A 19,529-nucleotide genomic window follows, 5' to 3' on the forward strand; every position below is an offset into this window, starting at 1 on the left:
TTTTATCGATTTTTTACTGTACGGTTTTAAACATCAATTGGACCGGTCAGATAACCGATTCCCGGTTAATCCGATCAAACCGGCCGGTCCAGTTCGGTTTTTAGAACATTGGTATTTAGGACATATATTAGCTCTGTATCTTAATTTATTTCTATAAGATTTGTATTGGGTTGTGCTTGGCAAATTATTAGTATTTAGTACTGCGACTTAGATACTTGCATATGTGATTTAATTGGGACTTTCAATCATTATGTTTTATAAAAAAAAAAATACTTTTTATTTAACAATTATATTTAGATAGAATAATATAAAAATAGTCATTTATTTTTTATTATGTTAAAATATTTTTCAAAGATCTCTTTTTCAAAAATAAAAATGATAATTTAAAAAAAAAGAATTTTTTTGTATTTTTAATTTAACTTAAAAAAATTTATCAAAAGTACTAAAGTTTTAAAAAGATTTTCTATTAAAAAATTATTCCCATTTAGTGGCATCTAACCATAAACTACGTGAAAATTTATAAAGAGCGAGTTAACTTGTTTCAAATAAGGACAGTCGTAGTTGAATATTACACTGTACAAATAAATGAGAAATATTAGGACAATTTTTTTTATGAATATTAGTCAATATTTTTAGAGTTAATATTTTATTTTTATATTATGATGATTTAAAATTTAAAATTTAGAGTTTAAATTTTATTATTTAAAGTTTAGTATTGACTAAATAGTAATAAAAAAATAATAAATTTTGTTAATCATATTATATTATTCGAAATAAATTATTAAAAATTTGGATTGGATTACCCTGGACAAGTTATTTACTTATTATAGTACTGCAACTTGAATCAGTCAATTTTAGAACAAAAAAGATCGTATATTTTATCGCACGTATTCATAAAATATTTTTATTTAAAAATTATATTTAAATACAAAAATATTAAAGTACTTATTTATGATATTAAAATATTCTTTTAAAGGGATAAAAATTATCAAAATACTAAAAATTTAAAAGACTATTCTCATTTAATGGCATCTAAACCATAAACTATGTGAAAATTTATAAAGAGAGCGAGTTAACTTGTTTTGGGCAAGGACATTGGTCGTTGAATATAACATTCTACAAGTAAATGGGTGGTGGTTGAATAATTGAATATAACATTGTACAAATAATAAATGAATTCAGATTAGACTATGCTAGACAAATTATTAAGAGTTATACTACGTGTATACTAAAATTAGTCACTAAAGTTAACCATCAGTATAAAATATATGCTAGAATATAAATATACATTGAAAATAAATTAAATTATATATATATATATATATATATATATATATATATTGGTAGTTAATTTTAGTGGCTAATTTTAGTGTACAAATAGTATTTTTGAATTATTATAAAGTAAATACTATAATGAAGATTTTATAATTGTCTTTCTATAAAAATATATTCTTTTGATCTTTGGATGATGAATTGTATAATTAAATTTTGATATTTATAAAAGTATTGTCTTTATTTAAAATATAACTAAATGAACAAATCACACTTTTAAACAAAATATTTTTATAAAAAGATATTTTTGTCATCTTTATTTAAATAATTACCTTATTATAATACTGTAACTTGAGTCTGTCAGTCAACTTTAAAACCAAAAAAGAGAGAATTTTTTATTTGATAGTATTCATAAAAATATTTTTATTTAATAATTATATTTAAATACAAAAATATAAAATATTCATTTATTTATTTATTATGTTAAAATACTTTTTTAAAAAAAAAGTAAAAATATCACTTTTGAAAAATAAATTTTTATATTTTTATTTTTATTTAAAAATTACAAAAAATACTAAAATTTTTTTATTGGAAATTATTCCATTTTGGTGGCATCTAATCTAAGTCTAAGCATGAACAACGTGTAAATTTATATGGAGCGAATAGTGGACTTGTTTTTTTTTTATTTAGTTGACTAGCGAGTCAACTTATTTTAAGCAAGGAGAGCACTTTTTTTATTTTAAGTAAAATTATAAATGTGAGAGTAATTGACAATAATTTCTTTTTTTCTTTTTTTTTTTTCATTTTTTGCTGGCATTGACAACGTAAACTTAGAAAAAAAATTATTTTATTTTCGCTTGCATCAACAATAAAAATACAGAAATAATTCAACGCAAATATCGTAATTTTTTTCGCTTTTTGTACTAGTAAAATTGTACCTAAATATTTAAAAACATAAAATTCTATAAATTTATTTATTTGAGTAAATAATTAAATAATAAAAAATTAAAAACCGCAAGGACAGTGGTAGTTGAATATCACATAGTAAAAATAAATGATAAATGTTTAGAGGTTAGTAATAAATAGTGGAATGCGAAATGAGAATAAATTTGACAGGTTTCGTTAGAAGCAGATGTATACAAACTTTATTCACTATTCTCCTACTGCTAATCAGAATCCCTTTAGTTTCTTGTTTCTTTGTTTTTGGGCAGGTTGGTTTGCATTACGAAGCTAAGGACTTCACCCTCTCTCGTGGTAATTAAGGTCAGCTAGCCACCCATTCATCAACTTCAACTAATCCTTATATGCTACTTTAATTACATACTTTTAGGATTAAGGGTGGTTAATTATATTAAAACTTAGAAATATATATTTATTTAATGTTGCTTAATTGCAAAAAGACCATATATATATGTATAAATACTTGTTATTTAATGTTTCTTTTAAGTCACCAAAAAATACCTATTATGAATTAAGACTGTATTTAAAAGAAAACTTAAAACCGAGAAACATAGACCAAATTAAATTTTTGTATTATATGTATAGCGTAAAATGTACTAAATTGAGTTATGTTTTAGTATTATTTTTTTTTTAAGATAAATATAAAAATTAAATGATAAATTTAAAATTAAAAAATTAAATAAAAATATTTTTTAAAAAGATATTATTAAAATTTCAATTTTTATTTAAGAATTTCAAATCTTTATATTTTCACTCTTTGAAGTTCCTATCTCTGGTTTAATCTCACTAGTTTCGAAAACCAAATTCAGCCTGAGTGTTTTAATACTCTCTTGTGCTAAGTAAGATATATAATAGAAAAATATTCAAGTGTTGCATTGTACTTGATCAGAACATTTGATTTTACTATTTAGAACTTTTCAGATATATTTTAAAAAATGTAAATGACTTAGATTAATAAAAAATTCTTGATGTGGATAGCACCTGCAAGAACTCACGCTGAGCATGCAATCGATTCATACTCTGGTCAGTTTATAATGATTCAAATTTCTGTTGCTTGCCCAAACCAATTGGAAAATAACTGTTTTGTATACTAAAGTTGCTTTAGCTGATTTAGTATTGAGCCTTTTAATTACATTTTTGTTGCTTTCACTTAAATGGGCTCCAACTTTTGTGTAATGCCATGAAATAAAAAATTTTGGTAAAAAAATATTAACTACACAGATAAATGATGAAACAGCTCAACATTTCTATTATAATATAAAGTTTTTAAAAATATTTTCATTTTCACGTAAATTTCGAAACAATTATTTTATATTTTAATATTATTACAGGAAAATAATTGAATATATTAAGAAATTCATACTGATAAAGTTAAATAAATTTTTAATAAAAACAAAATTAAGTATAATTAAGATAGATATTCATGCTATACAACAAAAATCTATTCAATTCATATTTTTAAAATTTTTTAATTTTATTATTTATTAATTTATTTAATTTGTATTACTTTTATTTTATTATATAAATATTCTTGAATAATTTATCGGGAATAAATTTGAAAGAAGATAAAATAAAAAAAGTATAATTAAGAGAAAGTGGTGTTATTACTTAAAATTTATATATAATTAATAAAATCAACATGTTACAATATACAATAACATAATTGCAAATAAAATAACTAAAATTGGAATATTCTCTTATTTATTAGAATTTAGTACACATGAATTAATATCGTTTGCACTTATATTTTTTAAAATTTGTACACATAAATTAATAAAATTTATTTGTTAAAAATAATTTAGTAATTATACTAGTTAAATAATGACAAAAGGTACTAATAATTATTGACCCCTAAAATTTCTCACATATATGGATATATTAAGAAGAAATATATAAAGAAAATTTAACAAATTTAAAAATACAAAATAACTAAAACAACGTAATAAGAGAATATAATTTAAATATATTACTTTAAAAAAAATAGCACTTAATTTCAAATTATAATTTAAAACAATAAAATAATAATAAACTAACAAGACAAATAAAGAAAATAAAGTACAAAGAAAAATAATTTTGAGAACAATATATATATAAAAGGTCAAATTAGTCCCTAAAAGATTACTCATTCTTTAAATTAGTTCTCAGAAAATTTTTTTAATCAAATTCGTCCTTTAAAGATATTAAATTAGTCATGTTAGTCCTTCCGTTAATTTTTTAATTGATGATATCAAAATGTGCTAATGTGACACGTTAAATGACACCCTAACACACACCTACCTATAAATCTTAGTTGACTATTAATATAATACGTTTATGAAATTATATCATATAAAAATCTAATTGAGGAGAAAATTTGAGCCATTGAAATCCTTCAATTTGAGGTTGATTTGATTTAATTTCATAAACTAATTATGTTAATAGTCAATTAGAACTATTAGATGTATGTTTTGATGTTACTTAACATATAACATCAACAAAAGTTGACGTCGTTAGGAATGGAAGTGACCAAGAGACTAATATGACTAATTTAAAATCTTTAAAAGACGAATTTGATTAAAAAAATCTTTCGGTGACTAATTTAAAGAACGAATGATCTTTTAAGGACTAATTTGACTATTTACTCATATATATATATATATATATATATATATATATATATATATATATATATATATATATAGTCATATTTAAATTTAACACTTTTTTTATAATTATATTTTTTTATCTTCTATCTCCAATAATTATTCAAGAATATTTTTGCAATAAAATAAAATTAATACAAATTAAATAAATTAATAAAATAAATTTAAAATATTTTATAAATACAGATTGAATAGAATGTTTTTGTATATTATATAAATATCTACTCTAATTATTCTTAATTTGTAACACCTTACCACACTGAGTTTTACCCTTAAGCTGTAAAATAGAGGTGGTGTGTGATATTATGACCTATCGAATAAAATGTATACATATAATAGCAGAAAGATTATAATATACTAGGAGCCTTGAAGAATAGAGGAAATAAAAATAGCGAAATAAAAGCGCAATGCCCAAGAAACGAGTTATCTTGCATACTAAGAAAGCTATAGCTTGTTAAGTATAAAGTAACCAAAAATAGGAACAGAGGGTCAAAGATACAAAGTAACAAGCTCCTAACTCCGCCCGCGAAGCCAAGACTAGCCGGAGAACACATACACACACATATCCAAAACCCAAAATGTACATAAACAAAAATTCTGTCTCTCCATAAACCTCTAAGAGGCTCAAAAGAACGAGTTATGCGGAGAGAAAGCTAAGTACATATATATATACATCACTGCACTACAAAATAACCCAGTAACTACTTCGCTTCAGGAGTCCAGACGCCTAACGAGATGCCTCTCGACCTGCATCTGAAAAACAACAACATAGTATGGGGTGAGAACCAAAGGTTCTCAGTATGGTAAAGGTGCCACACACATAATATATAAGGTCCTGGGAATGTCAGAGGCAATCCTAGAATGCCGACACTCAAATTTATAGAGCTTAAAGTATTAAACAGAAGCCATAAAAGGTGGTTTTCTAAGAGTATCTAAGCGTAACTTAACTTAATCATAAATCTAAGTCCCATACTGCTATTCCTCCATACCTCCATCTTCGTCAGCATTTCATGACAAATAAACAGATAAAGGCAAGCACAAAAAGGTTACAAATATTGCAGGTAACAAATATACATTTAACATGGCAAGTACACTTAGGCACACCCAGTTAATGTACAAACAAGTAATTCAAGTAGTATGCATATGATGCATGCCTGACCTATGGCTGATGAGGTTCATCTGTCAGTTATCCAGCTAACCCGACAAGTCCGAAAACCTTAGACTGTCCTTCGACGTGCATCTCCAAGAGTCTATGCATAGCTTTTTTTTTCTCAAATAATCAATATTGCTCAATGGGGTTAACATTCCCGAGAATTTATAAGTGCCTGGTCACCCTTACGTCGTAGGGTCAATAGAGTATCGAGTTTCAACCTGGTATACATGGTTGCAAGCCACGGTACTTTACCCAGAAAATCTCGTATCTCAGATCATTTAATCATTCAAGCCAAGTATCATAAATGATCATTCATTTGATTATCAAGCCAAGTATCATACATGATCATCTATAACATACCATAATCAATTCATCACTTTTCAGCTTTACTTCACCTCCAAGTTATTCCCATTTTCTAGCTTCATCTGATTATCAGGTTTAATACTACCATTTATGATTAAAGAAATGAAGATAGGGGTTTAGAAGTTTGAAATAGGGTTTAAGATTCTGAAAACTTTGTTTGCTGAAATAGGGGGCATGCGTACGCGTGGCGCACGCGTACGCGTGGGTGTGTAGAGGTGCAGCTCGCGTGCGCGTCCCTTGTCATGTGTACGCATAGGTGAAAACTTCATGTTACGCGTACGCGAGGACATACTTGTTAGCTCCTTATGCTTATGCATGGGACCAGTCGCGTACGCATCGCCAGAAATCCATGCCACGCGTACGCGTGGACGGACGTTCTTTTAAAAAAAAGGATTAACCAGAGTGATGCACAATCATGGAAATCTCACCAGCAACATTACATAATCCACACCAAAATTTCTGACGGACATAATTCAGTCATTTTAAATAATTTTTCTTCCATTTTTCGAACGACATAAACTTCATGAACCAAATTTTCATTTAAGACAAGTTGAAATCAATTTGGAGTTCCGGAAGCCAAGTTATAGCCTGCCGAAGTTCAGTCCAAAACCAAAGTTTTGCAAACAATTCCAAACTTCATTTTCATTCAATAATTCCATTCCTTTCACCTCTAAACCTGCATTCTTCAATACAATATACCCCTCTCTCATTCTTTTAATAATCAACACAATAAACCTACCTCAAATTGACAAAAATACACTTACAGTATTCAAATCCATCAACCAAAACCAACCAAGAACCATAGTTTACAAAACCTAGGCTTATAATACAATATGGCCTTCCTTATCATCACAACAACCACCACAACAAATATACCTCAAATCAATATTTTTCCAAACCATCAATTAATCAACCAAGACCAAGCCAAACATGTTTTTTCACAAGATACTAACAATATATATATACACATGCTTTCCAACCTATCCTACGGTCATCTAGCCTAAATTTTCACAGAACATTATATATTAAATGCAAGAAACCTAAACCATACCTTAGCCGATTTTCCTCGTAATGACCAAGGCAATTTATTAAAACCAATCATAGCCCCAAAACCTCAACTAAACAGCTTCCTCCAAGTTCCGGTATTCACAATTTTCAGTTTCAATTATTTATTCACAACCTAATACACATTCATAACACATATATACCCAATTTAATTCCCAAAAACATCAATTCAGAATATTTAGATAAAATTATTATATCCTCACCTTACCTAAGCTTCACATAAGTAAGAGTAAATATTTTTTTCAAGCTAATTGGATCCTAAAACATCAAAGAGTAAAGAAATTCAATATCTCCACTTAATTTTCCAAAAATTGGGGAAGAAGAGGCTGAGGTAAAATAGCAGGTTACCTATGAAATTGTTCTAGTAAAAATGTAGAGCTCAACGCGGTGGTCGCATGGCCACAAACGATGCGGCGATCGGAGCTCGGACGGAGGAGTTACGGCAAGTTGAAGTTTACCGTAAACGTTGGGGGTTTCTTCCTTCTTCTCCCTGTTTGGTGACTTTCAGCGTTTTGCTGAATTGAAGAAGAAAGGTAACCGTGCTCACTTAAATGAGCTGGGTCGGTTGGGCTTACGAGTCCGGTTTAGATCCAGTTCAATCGATTTGGTCTGTTCGATTTAATTTTAGACCATTTTTTTAAAATTAGTGTCAAAATTTTTGTTTCGATGAGCTCTATCCTAATTTAATATAATATTCGTATTTCTAATTTTTTTTATTAAAAACTAAGTTATTAATTAATTATTCACTAATTTAACGGGATTTACATAATTTCTTTCCTATTAACAAATTGTTTAATTTTATCGGTATTAGTTTCTTAACATATTCAATTACTGCTCTATAATAATATTAATATGTAAAATAATTGTTTTTAAATTTACATAACAATCAAAATATTTTCAAATACTCTATATTACAAATGGGAATGTTGAGCCTTTCTATCACCTACTCTTATATACTTTGAATAAGTCAAAATTAGGCCACTAATTAAGCCACAAATATTTGAAATGGGAATGTTGGCCAATTGTATAATTTCATATCTACTTCAAGGATTAATATGGTAATTCCAAAACTCACTAGAAGACAAAAATATTGTTGGAAACTTGATAGTACACAAGAACATGAAGTTCTGCAATCGTACACAGGATGACACGAATACGTGATCATTTTTCTATATAATAACGAACATCCGAAATTAATCAAGTTGAGTTGGTCTAATAGTTAATTTATTAGTCTGTTTAAGTAAGTGTTACTGTGTTAAAAGTTCGAATTTCACCTTATACATGCACCAACTCATTAACCGACGATAATAAAAAAAATAACACCCGAAATTAAAATGTTTCTATGCAAGCATATATTGTTCCTATACAAACTCATATTTAAGATGTGTGCATAAAATTGCAACAAAATGTTGAAACTAACTTATTAATATTATTAGCTGCCATCCTCACCAATAAAGTAGTAGAGTAGTAGGAAGATTAATTAAAATGAAAGATGTGCACATTATTAATTTTCTTTTGTATAACGAAATATTGCAGGAAAAAAATTTAAATTTAAATTTAATTTATAATCTGAAGTCAATAATAATTATGATATTAAAGTACTTTGGTAGGTCGTTGTGATGCTAATATTTGTGTGTTTGTATGAAATAAAGGTTATTTTCATATTTTTAAATTCACAAAAAGGTTATATTGTTTTTTCCTTTTTTTAAAATAAAAAGTCAAATTTCTAATACAACTAAACACTAAAGGGAATTTTAGTTTTTTTTTTTTTTTTTTTAACTTATCCTAAATTTAATCTCTTAAAATTAATAACTACAGGAGTAGTTTAGTTTTACTAAGTCAAATTCATACTTCTGAAATTATAATACAACTAAACAACTTTAATACAAAATTGGTATTTTAATTTCTTACAATTAATCCTAAAAGGGCATTTGTTTTTTTTTTTTTAATATGATTAAGAGAGTATTTTAGTGTTTGTAAATAAAATTTATATTTCAAACTATAGTACAATTAATTAAACAATCTAAATTTTAAAATGGTAATTCAATCTTTTAAAAATTCACTATAAGCTAAGGTTATTTTATTTTAGCCTTTCTAAAATTAAATTCAAGTTTTTAATACAATTAAACAACTTTAACCCTAAAAGGTATTTCAGTCCTTTTAAAATCTTATTCTGATTTCTATTTTCTAATACAATCAAATAACCTTTATTAATAATATATATAAGGATATTTTAGTTTTACAAATTAACCTTAAAATGTTATTTTAGTCTTTTTAAAAAAAATTATAAGGATATTTTAACTTTCAAAACATAATTCTAAAAAGAATATTTTAGTCTCTAAAATGATCTTTGTGTATTTGAGTCTTTTTTAAAATAAAATTCAAATAATGTCTAATTTCTCACGAAATCAAACAATATTAATTAATGCTATAAGGTTATTTTATTCTTTTAAAAATTAACCTTAAAAAGGTTGTTGTCTTCTTTTAAAAATGAACTATAACAATATTTTCGTTATTTTAATATAAAATTAAAATTTATATTTCCTAACATAATTGAGTAATCTTTATTAATTAGATAAAGTTATTTTAGTAATTTTAAAATTAACGTTAAACTGGTATTTTTCTAGCTATTTTTAGACCGTTAAAAATGTAACACAAAAATATTTTAGTCTTTTTCAAATTATACTAAATGTTACTTTAGTTTTTTCTACAATGAATTATGTAAATATTTTATTTTTAAAATTAACCTTAAAGGTTAATTTTTGTCAAAATATTAAAAAAGATACATTAGTCTTTTCACAACATTTTTAGAAAGGATATTTTATTTCTTTTATGGTTAATTAAAATGACATTTTAGTAGTGGGCATTTTTTCTATTATAAATTAAAAAAATTATTATTTTCCAAAAAAATTAATGAGAGTTTAATTCTCCGAGTTTAATTTTTTTTGTGCGTGAACAACTTCGCCGTAATCCCAACAAACTTTGAATTTTAAAGTTTTTTTCTTATTTTTATTTGGAAACACCATTTTTACTATACCATTTGTTAAAATGAATAATCTCAGAACAAAATTGTGAAATTATATTTCTCTGCAAGAAACAGCAATGAGAAGAGATATTTTTTTGTTATGAAAAATGAAAATGGAATAGAATAATATTGATGACATCCATATTCATCGTTCAGTGCCTGTTATATTGGTCACTTTAGGATCATAATACCTTTCTTTCTTGTTAATTGAGTTGCATTATTATATTCCTTTCTTTCAGGTTGTTGGTTTATTATTTTGCATCCATATATTGTCACAGAGGGATTTACAAACTATCCCTCGCGTGGTGCAGTGTTAAAAATAACTTTTGCTATTTGTGCTATTTTTAATTACTTTTGCTATACTATTGATATCTGAAAGATTTTTCCATTGACAAAATAACTTAAAAAAAATGAAATTAACCTGTGTCGTTACTTTTTAAAGTAACAATTATTAAGTTTATTTTTGTTATTAACACTATCATAGTATGTATTTGTATTAGAATTTTACTGGTGAGAAATTTGAGTAACAATATGAGTCAGATTCTAAGTTAAAAATATTGTCACCAATAATGTGCCAAAAAGAAAATTTACATGTTACCTATTATCAATCCTTTTTATAGACATAATATTCATATTAGATATTGTAATCTAATAACCAACAATTTGGAATGAGATATAATATTTTTAAAGGGTAATAATATAGTACCCATATTAGATATTGTGATATAATATCCAATTCTGAATGGATAAACTAAAGCGGACTAGGAAGTCATTAGCAGTGGATCGAAGCCTCTATATGCCTATATATAAAAAAATATTCTACACTTCTTTTTCACCTCACTTACATCTATCATTTAAATCAATTGTAAAAGATAAAGTAAATTAGCACCATTATTAAATTCTATGCAGGGATGTATAGTAAAGGAGAGAGAGATGGGAAATAGTTCCAAATGATGAAATGGATACTTCTAAATTCTTCATAAAATGTTATTTTTATTTGAGTTTTTAAAAGGGTATTTTATTAATCATTTAAAATAAACTAAAAAAGTATTTTAGTCTTTTAAATTAAATTTGACTATGAAATTTATAATACAATCAAACATTGAATTAGTTCTATAATGATATTTTAGTCTTTTTTTTTAAATTAACTTTAAGAGTTTGTTTTGTTCTTTTAAAAATTAGTTATAAGAGTATTTTAGTTGTTTTAAAAGTTTAAATTTATATTTCTAATACAATTAAATAAATTTTATTCTAAAAGGTCACTTTAGTGTTTTTAAGATTAACCCTAAAAATTATTTTGATATTTTAAAAATTAAGTAGAGGATATTTTAGTCTTTTTAATATTAAATTAGAATTTTTAATTGTTAAAAATTTTTGTATTTTAATTAATTCTATAAAGTTATTTTAGTGATTTTAATATTATTGCTTAAAGGATATTTAATTTTTTGAAATTAATGCTAAAAGAGAATTTTTAAAATAAACTATGTGGATATTTTAGTATTTTAAAATAAAATTCAACTTTTAAGTTGTAATATAATTAAATAACTTTAAGCATAAAAGAGCATTTTAATTTTTTAATATTCATACTAAAATATTTTTCTAGAATATTAAAAAATGTATTCAATTCTCTGTTTCAAAAACTTAATTAAAAAGATAACCTAATATTTATATAATTAATTCAAAAAAATATATAATATCTATCTATGATGCACGGACACTGACACGGACACGAGACACGACACGACACGACATGTGACATGCCGACACACGAATTTTAAAATCTTATAAGATACGGGGACACGCATACATATAAAATATAAAGTATTTTCTAGATAAATCATAATGATATTTTGATATTTATTGATATTAAAATATATTTTTTAATTTTTTAATTATTTTTAATGTCTTATTTTAATTATATCAAGTATTTAAAATATTTTTTGTTTTAATAAATAATAATATATATTGTATCTAAATTTATTTCAAGAATATATGTTAAGAATAAGACTGGACATGCTGACACGTCATGATATTTAGGTGTGTTCAAGCGTGTCCATAGAAGAATTTTTTATTTTTTATTAAGACACAGTTGGACATAACAGACACGCATATCGGACGAGTGTTGGACGAGTGTTGGGGAGTATGCTGTACGAAATATGTTCGACACGCGAATACGATAATTCAGCGAGATGTATGTGTTTCATAGATATCTATGCATGTGGAATATATTTCACGTATCAATTTTTTATTAAATTATGTATTTATTATACTAACATATATTTATTTGCATTAGACAATGGAGCAGGCATCGGATTCGAACGCAGAGAATATAATGGAACTGCCTCAGCCTCAGCCTAAGAAGACGGAATTGAATGCCCGGCTTGATAGGTTGCTTAAGTTACAGCCAGAGCCACATCATCCTCCACAACCCAGGATTCAAGAAATTCCTGGTTTTCTGGTTAATAAAAATTTGAATAAGTATCGTTCACCACAGATGATATCGTTTGGTCCCATTCATTATCATGAGCTTCTTTCCAGTCTAGGACAACAACTCAAAACTACTTGGGCACGCCGGTATGTTGACAAATTAAGGGAAAAAAATCAAGAACAATCTGAAAATGCAAATGATCGAATAGTGTCTCTGTACGAAACTATAACAACAAAGATTCCGGAATTGAAGAATTTGTTTAGTAACGACATTATTCAACGATATAATAAGAATGATGGGCAGCTGGCTGATATGTTGTTTGTGGATGGATGTGCTTTGTTGTTTTTCATGGATGCTGTTGATGAACGACATCCAGAAAAGGTGGGCCTAGTGAAGCTTGACCAGTTGACGTATATATGGAGAGATGCCATTTTGTTGGAAAACCAACTTCCAATTCAGTTACTGGAGCTTCTAAGCTATAAGGACCAAGAGAGTCAGTTGCACAACTCATTTTACAATTTTCTATTCATGGGATTACCAAGGAGAAATCGAGAAGATTCATTATTCACTTGGTCAGATGAACGTAAACCAGCTCATCTTCTGGACTATATTCGCTTGTTTTACACGTCATCACCACTTGAGGTAAAGCTTTCTCTGCTTGATGTCTCTATTAGCTTCCGTACTAGATTATTGGAAAAAGTGGAAACTCTACCTCTCAGACAAGAAGATCCTTGGCATATATATAAGAACATACGGGATCTTAGAAATGTAGGAATTCAGGTGAAAGCAAATACTTCTGAATGGAAATGGGGTAACATATCTTTTACCTCCAACTTGTTTAGCGGACAACTGATGCTTCCAGGGATTGTAGTTGACGATGTCGCACCTTATCTCTATTACAACATGATTGCATATGAGATGCTTCCTGATTCTCAGAACAGCTTCCAGTGCTGCTCCTACTTCTTTCTAATGGATTCCCTGATTGATGATGCCGAGGATGTGAAGGAGCTCAGATTAGCTGGTGTCCTTCAGAATTTCCTCGGAAGTGATGAAGAAGTGGCCAAACTCTTCAATCAGTTAGGGGGTTTATTGCCCGCTAAAATGTTCAATTGCACCACAAAAACAGGTACCCTGGCCTATAACGATAAATATATTAAAATCAAGCATCAGATTGATAAGCATTATAGAAATAAATGGAAGACATGGCGGGCTCAATTACACACCACTTACTTCAATAACCCGTGGTCTATCATTGCCTTTCTTGCAGCTGTCTTGGCATTGTTTCTCACTTCTGTCCAGACATGGTACGCTGTATTTCCTAAATAAGTTCAGTTATAAACTGATAACAAACTCACAAAATAAGGTTTAATTTGCACCTACCTGTAGTAGAAAAAGAATAAGAAATCTTGTTATGTTGTGATGTAAACCCCTCCCTCCCTCCCTTTCTTTTATGATTTTGCATGAGAGGTGTAATGCTATGATGGATAACGTTTAGGAGACTACTTTAATAAAGTCACTAAAAATATCTTTTTTTTTTAAGACATGTGTTATGTTGTTATTGAACATCTTTATTAAATCAGTTAATAATTTATTTTTTAATAAATTAAAAACAAAATCGGTTTATTATAGCAACAATAATAAACCCAATTGTCTGCATTATAATTATTAGATTCGATTTGATCCGATCTAATTGCACAATCTAAATCGAATATCTTTAAATTTTTTGATAAAAAGACAAATATATTTCTAATTTTTTGTTTTGCGGATATTTAAATCCTAAAAAATTTAAAAATATAATTAAATTCCTAAAAAAAATTAGATTTATTGTTATTGTTATAAAAAAAATCGATTTTATTCTAATTTGTTAAGACATGCAAAAATAACTAATTCATTAATACGTCCAATAATAATACAATACATCTTTACAAAAGGACGTTTTACGCGTTTTTGTGGGAGCATCCCTCTGGAGCTTAATCTGGTCTCTAAATTTTCACCTTATAATCATTTTGCTTCTAGAATTTTAAACATACTCAATTAATAGTTACTAAATTTTATAAATGAAAATCAAGTATATTATGCTATCCATAATCTAATTAATAGAATGCTTGCTTTGTTCACTCGAAATTCGAAAATATTCTGGAGAAACCAATAAAATGAAAGGCTGGAGAAGGCCAGGTCTCGCCGGATGGACCATGAGTCATCCAAGCTCGAGCTTTTAGAGAGTGGTAGGCTGCTAGATTGTGTCGTAAAAGACAGTAAATAAGGCTCGTGTGAGTATTTAGTCAGAGTAAAATGTTGTTGTGTTGGGGATGTATCAAATATGTGAATTTCACGGTTGAAAATTATTAAATGATGATTTTGTCAAATCGCATCCTTTGATTTCTCTTTTTAAAATAATTTTTATAATTTTAAAAAATCACAAAAAATAATAATATTTTTAATTTGGCACATATTAAATCTATATTAAAATTTTTTAGTCGAAATAATAACCATTAAAATTGAGTTTAAAGAACTAATAACAATTAATTGATGATTATCAAATATTATTGAGTTAAAAATTTAATTATGTATTAGTTTGTTAATTGTAAAGAATTTTATAAGAATCAAAATTGGTCCAATAACAAGTTTTATGCCATAAACACCTTCTCCTGTTCAAGAAAATGCTTGATCAAACCAACACTTCTCATAAGAATAAAAAACACGCATAAGGTCCAATTGATGATCCAAGTCCATGTTCATATCACTCATTCATGCTCCATGAAAATGGTTGCCATCAAGTGAAGGAAGATTTACTTTTATCCATTGTTCTAAAAATCGAACCAGACTGACTAATTTAACCGAATTAACCGGTCACATAATTGGTTCGGTTGAAGTGTAAAACCGTCTGATAAAAAATCGGTCGAATCGACGATTAACTGGTGAACCGTTTGAATTGAACGATTTTTTTCAGTTTTCAATTTTAAAAAATAAAAAAATATATAAACCCTTTCTCATTTTCTCTCTCTCTCTCACTCACGCACAAGACCACGGAACCTAGCCCTTCTCTCTCTACACTTCACGAAACCAATTCCACGGAACCCAGCCCTTTTCTCTCTGCACTTCACGAAACCTTAGCCAGCGTCGTCGTCGCCGACGAACTCGTCTCCTCAGCCAGCGTCCAGCCTCGTCATAGCCGATCCTCTTCTCCTGGATCCCATCTCCTCGCATCGCTAGGTCTCATCGACGAACCGGTGGAGGTGTTATCGCCACCGGGTGGCATCAAGAATCGTCGCCTATAATTATTAAAACCGGACCAGACTAACCGATTCAACCTGAAAACAGGTGAACTGAACCTTATACCGGTCCAGTCTGATGTTTGAACCGTGTAACGCAAAGAACCGGCATGAACTGGTGAAAATTGGTCAAACTCGGTGAAGGCCGATCCGACTGAACCGTTTGAAATTTAAAATTTTCTCAAAATGCTTGAGGAGGGATTCAAACCCCTCTCCTCAATGAGAGAGATGTCATTCACAACCACCAAGCTGTCATGCTTCTTGTTAATATGTATACAAATTATAATACATATAGACATCTTTCATCAAATAGTTTACTTCTATTTAATTTATTTTAATTTTAATTATAAACTCACTCATTCTTAAATTAATTATATTTTTATTTAATAATAATTATAAACACACTTATTTTTTCTTTTCATAATTATATAATATCTATTAATATTATTTTTTAATAAATACTTGTAGTATATAATTGTATAATAGATATAAACTAATTAATAAATTATTAAAATTTGAAAATAATAGTTATTTTAGTATAAAAACAAAATAAAAATATTTATGATAGAGTAAAAATAACAAAATACTTATTGTTCCTGTTCCATATTGTTTTAGAATAGCTAAATATTCTTAAAATGTTAGTGAAAAATGTATTTTATTTTAATTTTAAATTTTTTTACTATTTTTTTATTTTTTATTTACATAGGACCGATCAACCGGTTCAATTTGTGACCCACAGGTTGAACCAGTGATCCAGTGACCCAGTAGCCTGACCAGTTCGATCACCGGTTCGGTTCTGACAACTATGCCGTCACTTGTGGAAGGTGAAGGTATGCTCATCGCCTGTCATCGTTTCTCTTCCCTTCACCGTCGTCTCTCTCTGTCGTCGTCGAGTGCTTTAGGGGTGATAACGGGTCGACTTGGTTCGAGTTTGGGGTGAAATTAGAACCGAACCAATTGAATTATAATTGGTTTGATTTGGTTCAGATTTACGTTTTTTTGTGTATGTACCCGAACCAAACCAAACCAATTAAGAACGGATTGGTTCGGTTCAGATAATTGGGTACTCGATGAAACAAAAATTCATAAAAAAAGTAAAAAAAATGAAATTTTTATCTTAAAAATTCTGTAAATACAATAAACATGTAAAATCAATAAAAATAATCCAAACATGTTAAACACCAAACACATTAAAATCCAAACATATTAAAAGGCATATATATTTTAAATTTTTATTTTTTTATTTAATTAACACATGGTCGGGTCCACAAGTTGGTTCGGATTCCACTCCTCCAGAACCGTTACCCGAACTAATTACTAGAGAGAGTCATTGGTTTAGTTCGGGTTGGACCTGATTACCCGTTGGTTTCAAAACTAATTTAATTAGTTCGGTTCGGGTTTGGATGGGTAATCAGGTACCCGATACCCGTGATCACCCCTAGAGCTCTCTCTCTCTCTATCGCCGTCGAGCTCTCTTTCCATGTCGCCGTTGAGCTCTCGATCTCTCTGTGTTGCCGTCGAGCTCAACGACCCTTCCTCCGGTAAACACTGCTGCTTGAATTATTTTTGTTTGTTCGTTTTTGTACATTTGTTAATAATGCTGATTGAGTTGCTGGTTTTATTATTTTAGTGATCTTGATTCGCTGAGTTAATAGTATTGAATTACTGATTTTGATCATTTTTTATTATCCTGAGTTGTTGAGTTGTTGATTTTTTAAAATGATGTTGTTGCTAATTTTCTGGAATAATATTGTTGCTGGTTTTCTGATTTTCTGATGTGGGTATGTCGATGTTCTGAGTGGCAAGTTCATACGGAGGTTCAGTGTAACGACCCAACTTCCGATATGTCATGATCATACAACAAGCTAAGTGTTACTAACTTGTTCTTCCTAATTATTAACTATTATTTAATATATGAGCCTGTTCCTTGTTAAAACGTTGCCAATTTTACGAGTAACTTTTTTTTTTGTTTAATCTATATCGTCGCGAGCGGTGAAGTAATATGAATAAGCATACATAGGCAGAAATATAAAGAAAGCATAAAAAAACATAGAAACACAGCTGATAATATACATCATGTACACTATAACAAAACATGTAGCGTTTACGCAAGATCAAGTCAGTTTACATCCTCGTCAACCTACATAGCTAATATATATACACGACACTCCCAGGGCCTGTCCCATACAAAAAGCCGCTAAGCTGGTGCCCAGGCTAGCCTAACCACTCTACTGCTCCTAGCTCTCGGGTGTACTAACACAAATGAGAGACTAACTAACAGATAATGTTAGACTAGAGTATCATCAAAAGAATGCCCCTACTGCTGTCAGACTATATCTACATGCGGCCGTTCGGAAGATCGTCATGAGGCTCGTCCATCTCCTCATCCTACTCTATCTCTATCCTAGGATCCTCCTCCTCCTCGTCGCCCGCAGCTATAGCTATACCCTCAGAACCACCAGAAGCACTGTTGTCACTATGTACAAAACCATTCGCGAGCATAGGTCCGTTCGCGTATATAGGAGCTACCCCATCATCCGGTAGTGCCGGCTCATCATGCTGTTGAAAATCAGGAATCGGCTTAGGGGAAATGTCCCACTTCGGTGGAATCGCAGGTACGTAGTCACCAGCTAACTCGGGCTCATCAGGAATGATAGGCTCAGGCGCCACCACATTCAAGGGTTGAGCTGGTATAAGGTGTCCGGAACCATCGGAAAAAGGATGTCCAGGTGCGTTAAGGTGTAGCCAGGATAAGGGAAAGTCGTAAGGAGCATTGGGGTCAAAAAGCGGACTAGACAGAGGATGTTGGAAGGGACGCTTTCATAATGCGTAACGTCTCATACGAGTCTCTGCACTCAAAATGTAGTAACCATAGTACACTGGATCCTCGTAAATGTATAGGCCTTCGACTTCATAGAATATCACGCTCGTTTCCATCTGAAGAGGGAAGAGAGAGAAGGGGATAAGAACTGGGGAGTTCTTAGTAGGTCGGGGTTATTAGTTACATTCATTTATTCGGTGTCGATTAGTAGACGAATAATAGAATACAGCTAAGCAGTAATCAGAAGATAAAGGTAGATAGAGAAAATAGAGTAAACAGAAAGTAGAACACAAACAAAAGAATACAAGAAAATAAAACACAAACACAGAGAATAGAATACAAACAAAGAAGACATACATTCATACAACAATCATAACAGAGGAAATGCACAACCAAGTATGATGCATGTCTAGCCTTAGTGCAGGTAATGAGTTCATTTATCGGTTTCTACCCGCTCCCGACGTAACCCGAAGCAGCTGAAACAGGTATAGTTATTCCAATAAGCATAAGTACATTTCTCATTAATCG

The 19,529-nt window shown here is 29.0% G+C and overlaps 1 protein-coding gene across 1 annotated transcript; it reads left to right on the forward strand.

The window, feature by feature from the left end:
* Positions 1-2,424: 2,424 nt before the first annotated feature.
* On the forward strand, positions 2,425-14,330 carry LOC107628201 (uncharacterized). The gene is made up of 2 exons (XM_016330980.3): positions 2,425-2,535; positions 12,774-14,330. Exon 2 carries the CDS (start codon positions 12,777-12,779, stop codon positions 14,232-14,234), a length of 1,458 nt encoding a protein of 485 aa, XP_016186466.2. The 5' UTR covers positions 2,425-2,535; positions 12,774-12,776; the 3' UTR covers positions 14,235-14,330.
* Positions 14,331-19,529: the final 5,199 nt, after the last annotated feature.

This window comes from Arachis ipaensis, chromosome B2 (assembly GCF_059453495.1).
Source record: "Arachis ipaensis isolate K30076 ecotype BB chromosome B2, ASM5945349v1, whole genome shotgun sequence".
Lineage (NCBI taxonomy): Eukaryota > Viridiplantae > Streptophyta > Magnoliopsida > Fabales > Fabaceae > Arachis > Arachis ipaensis.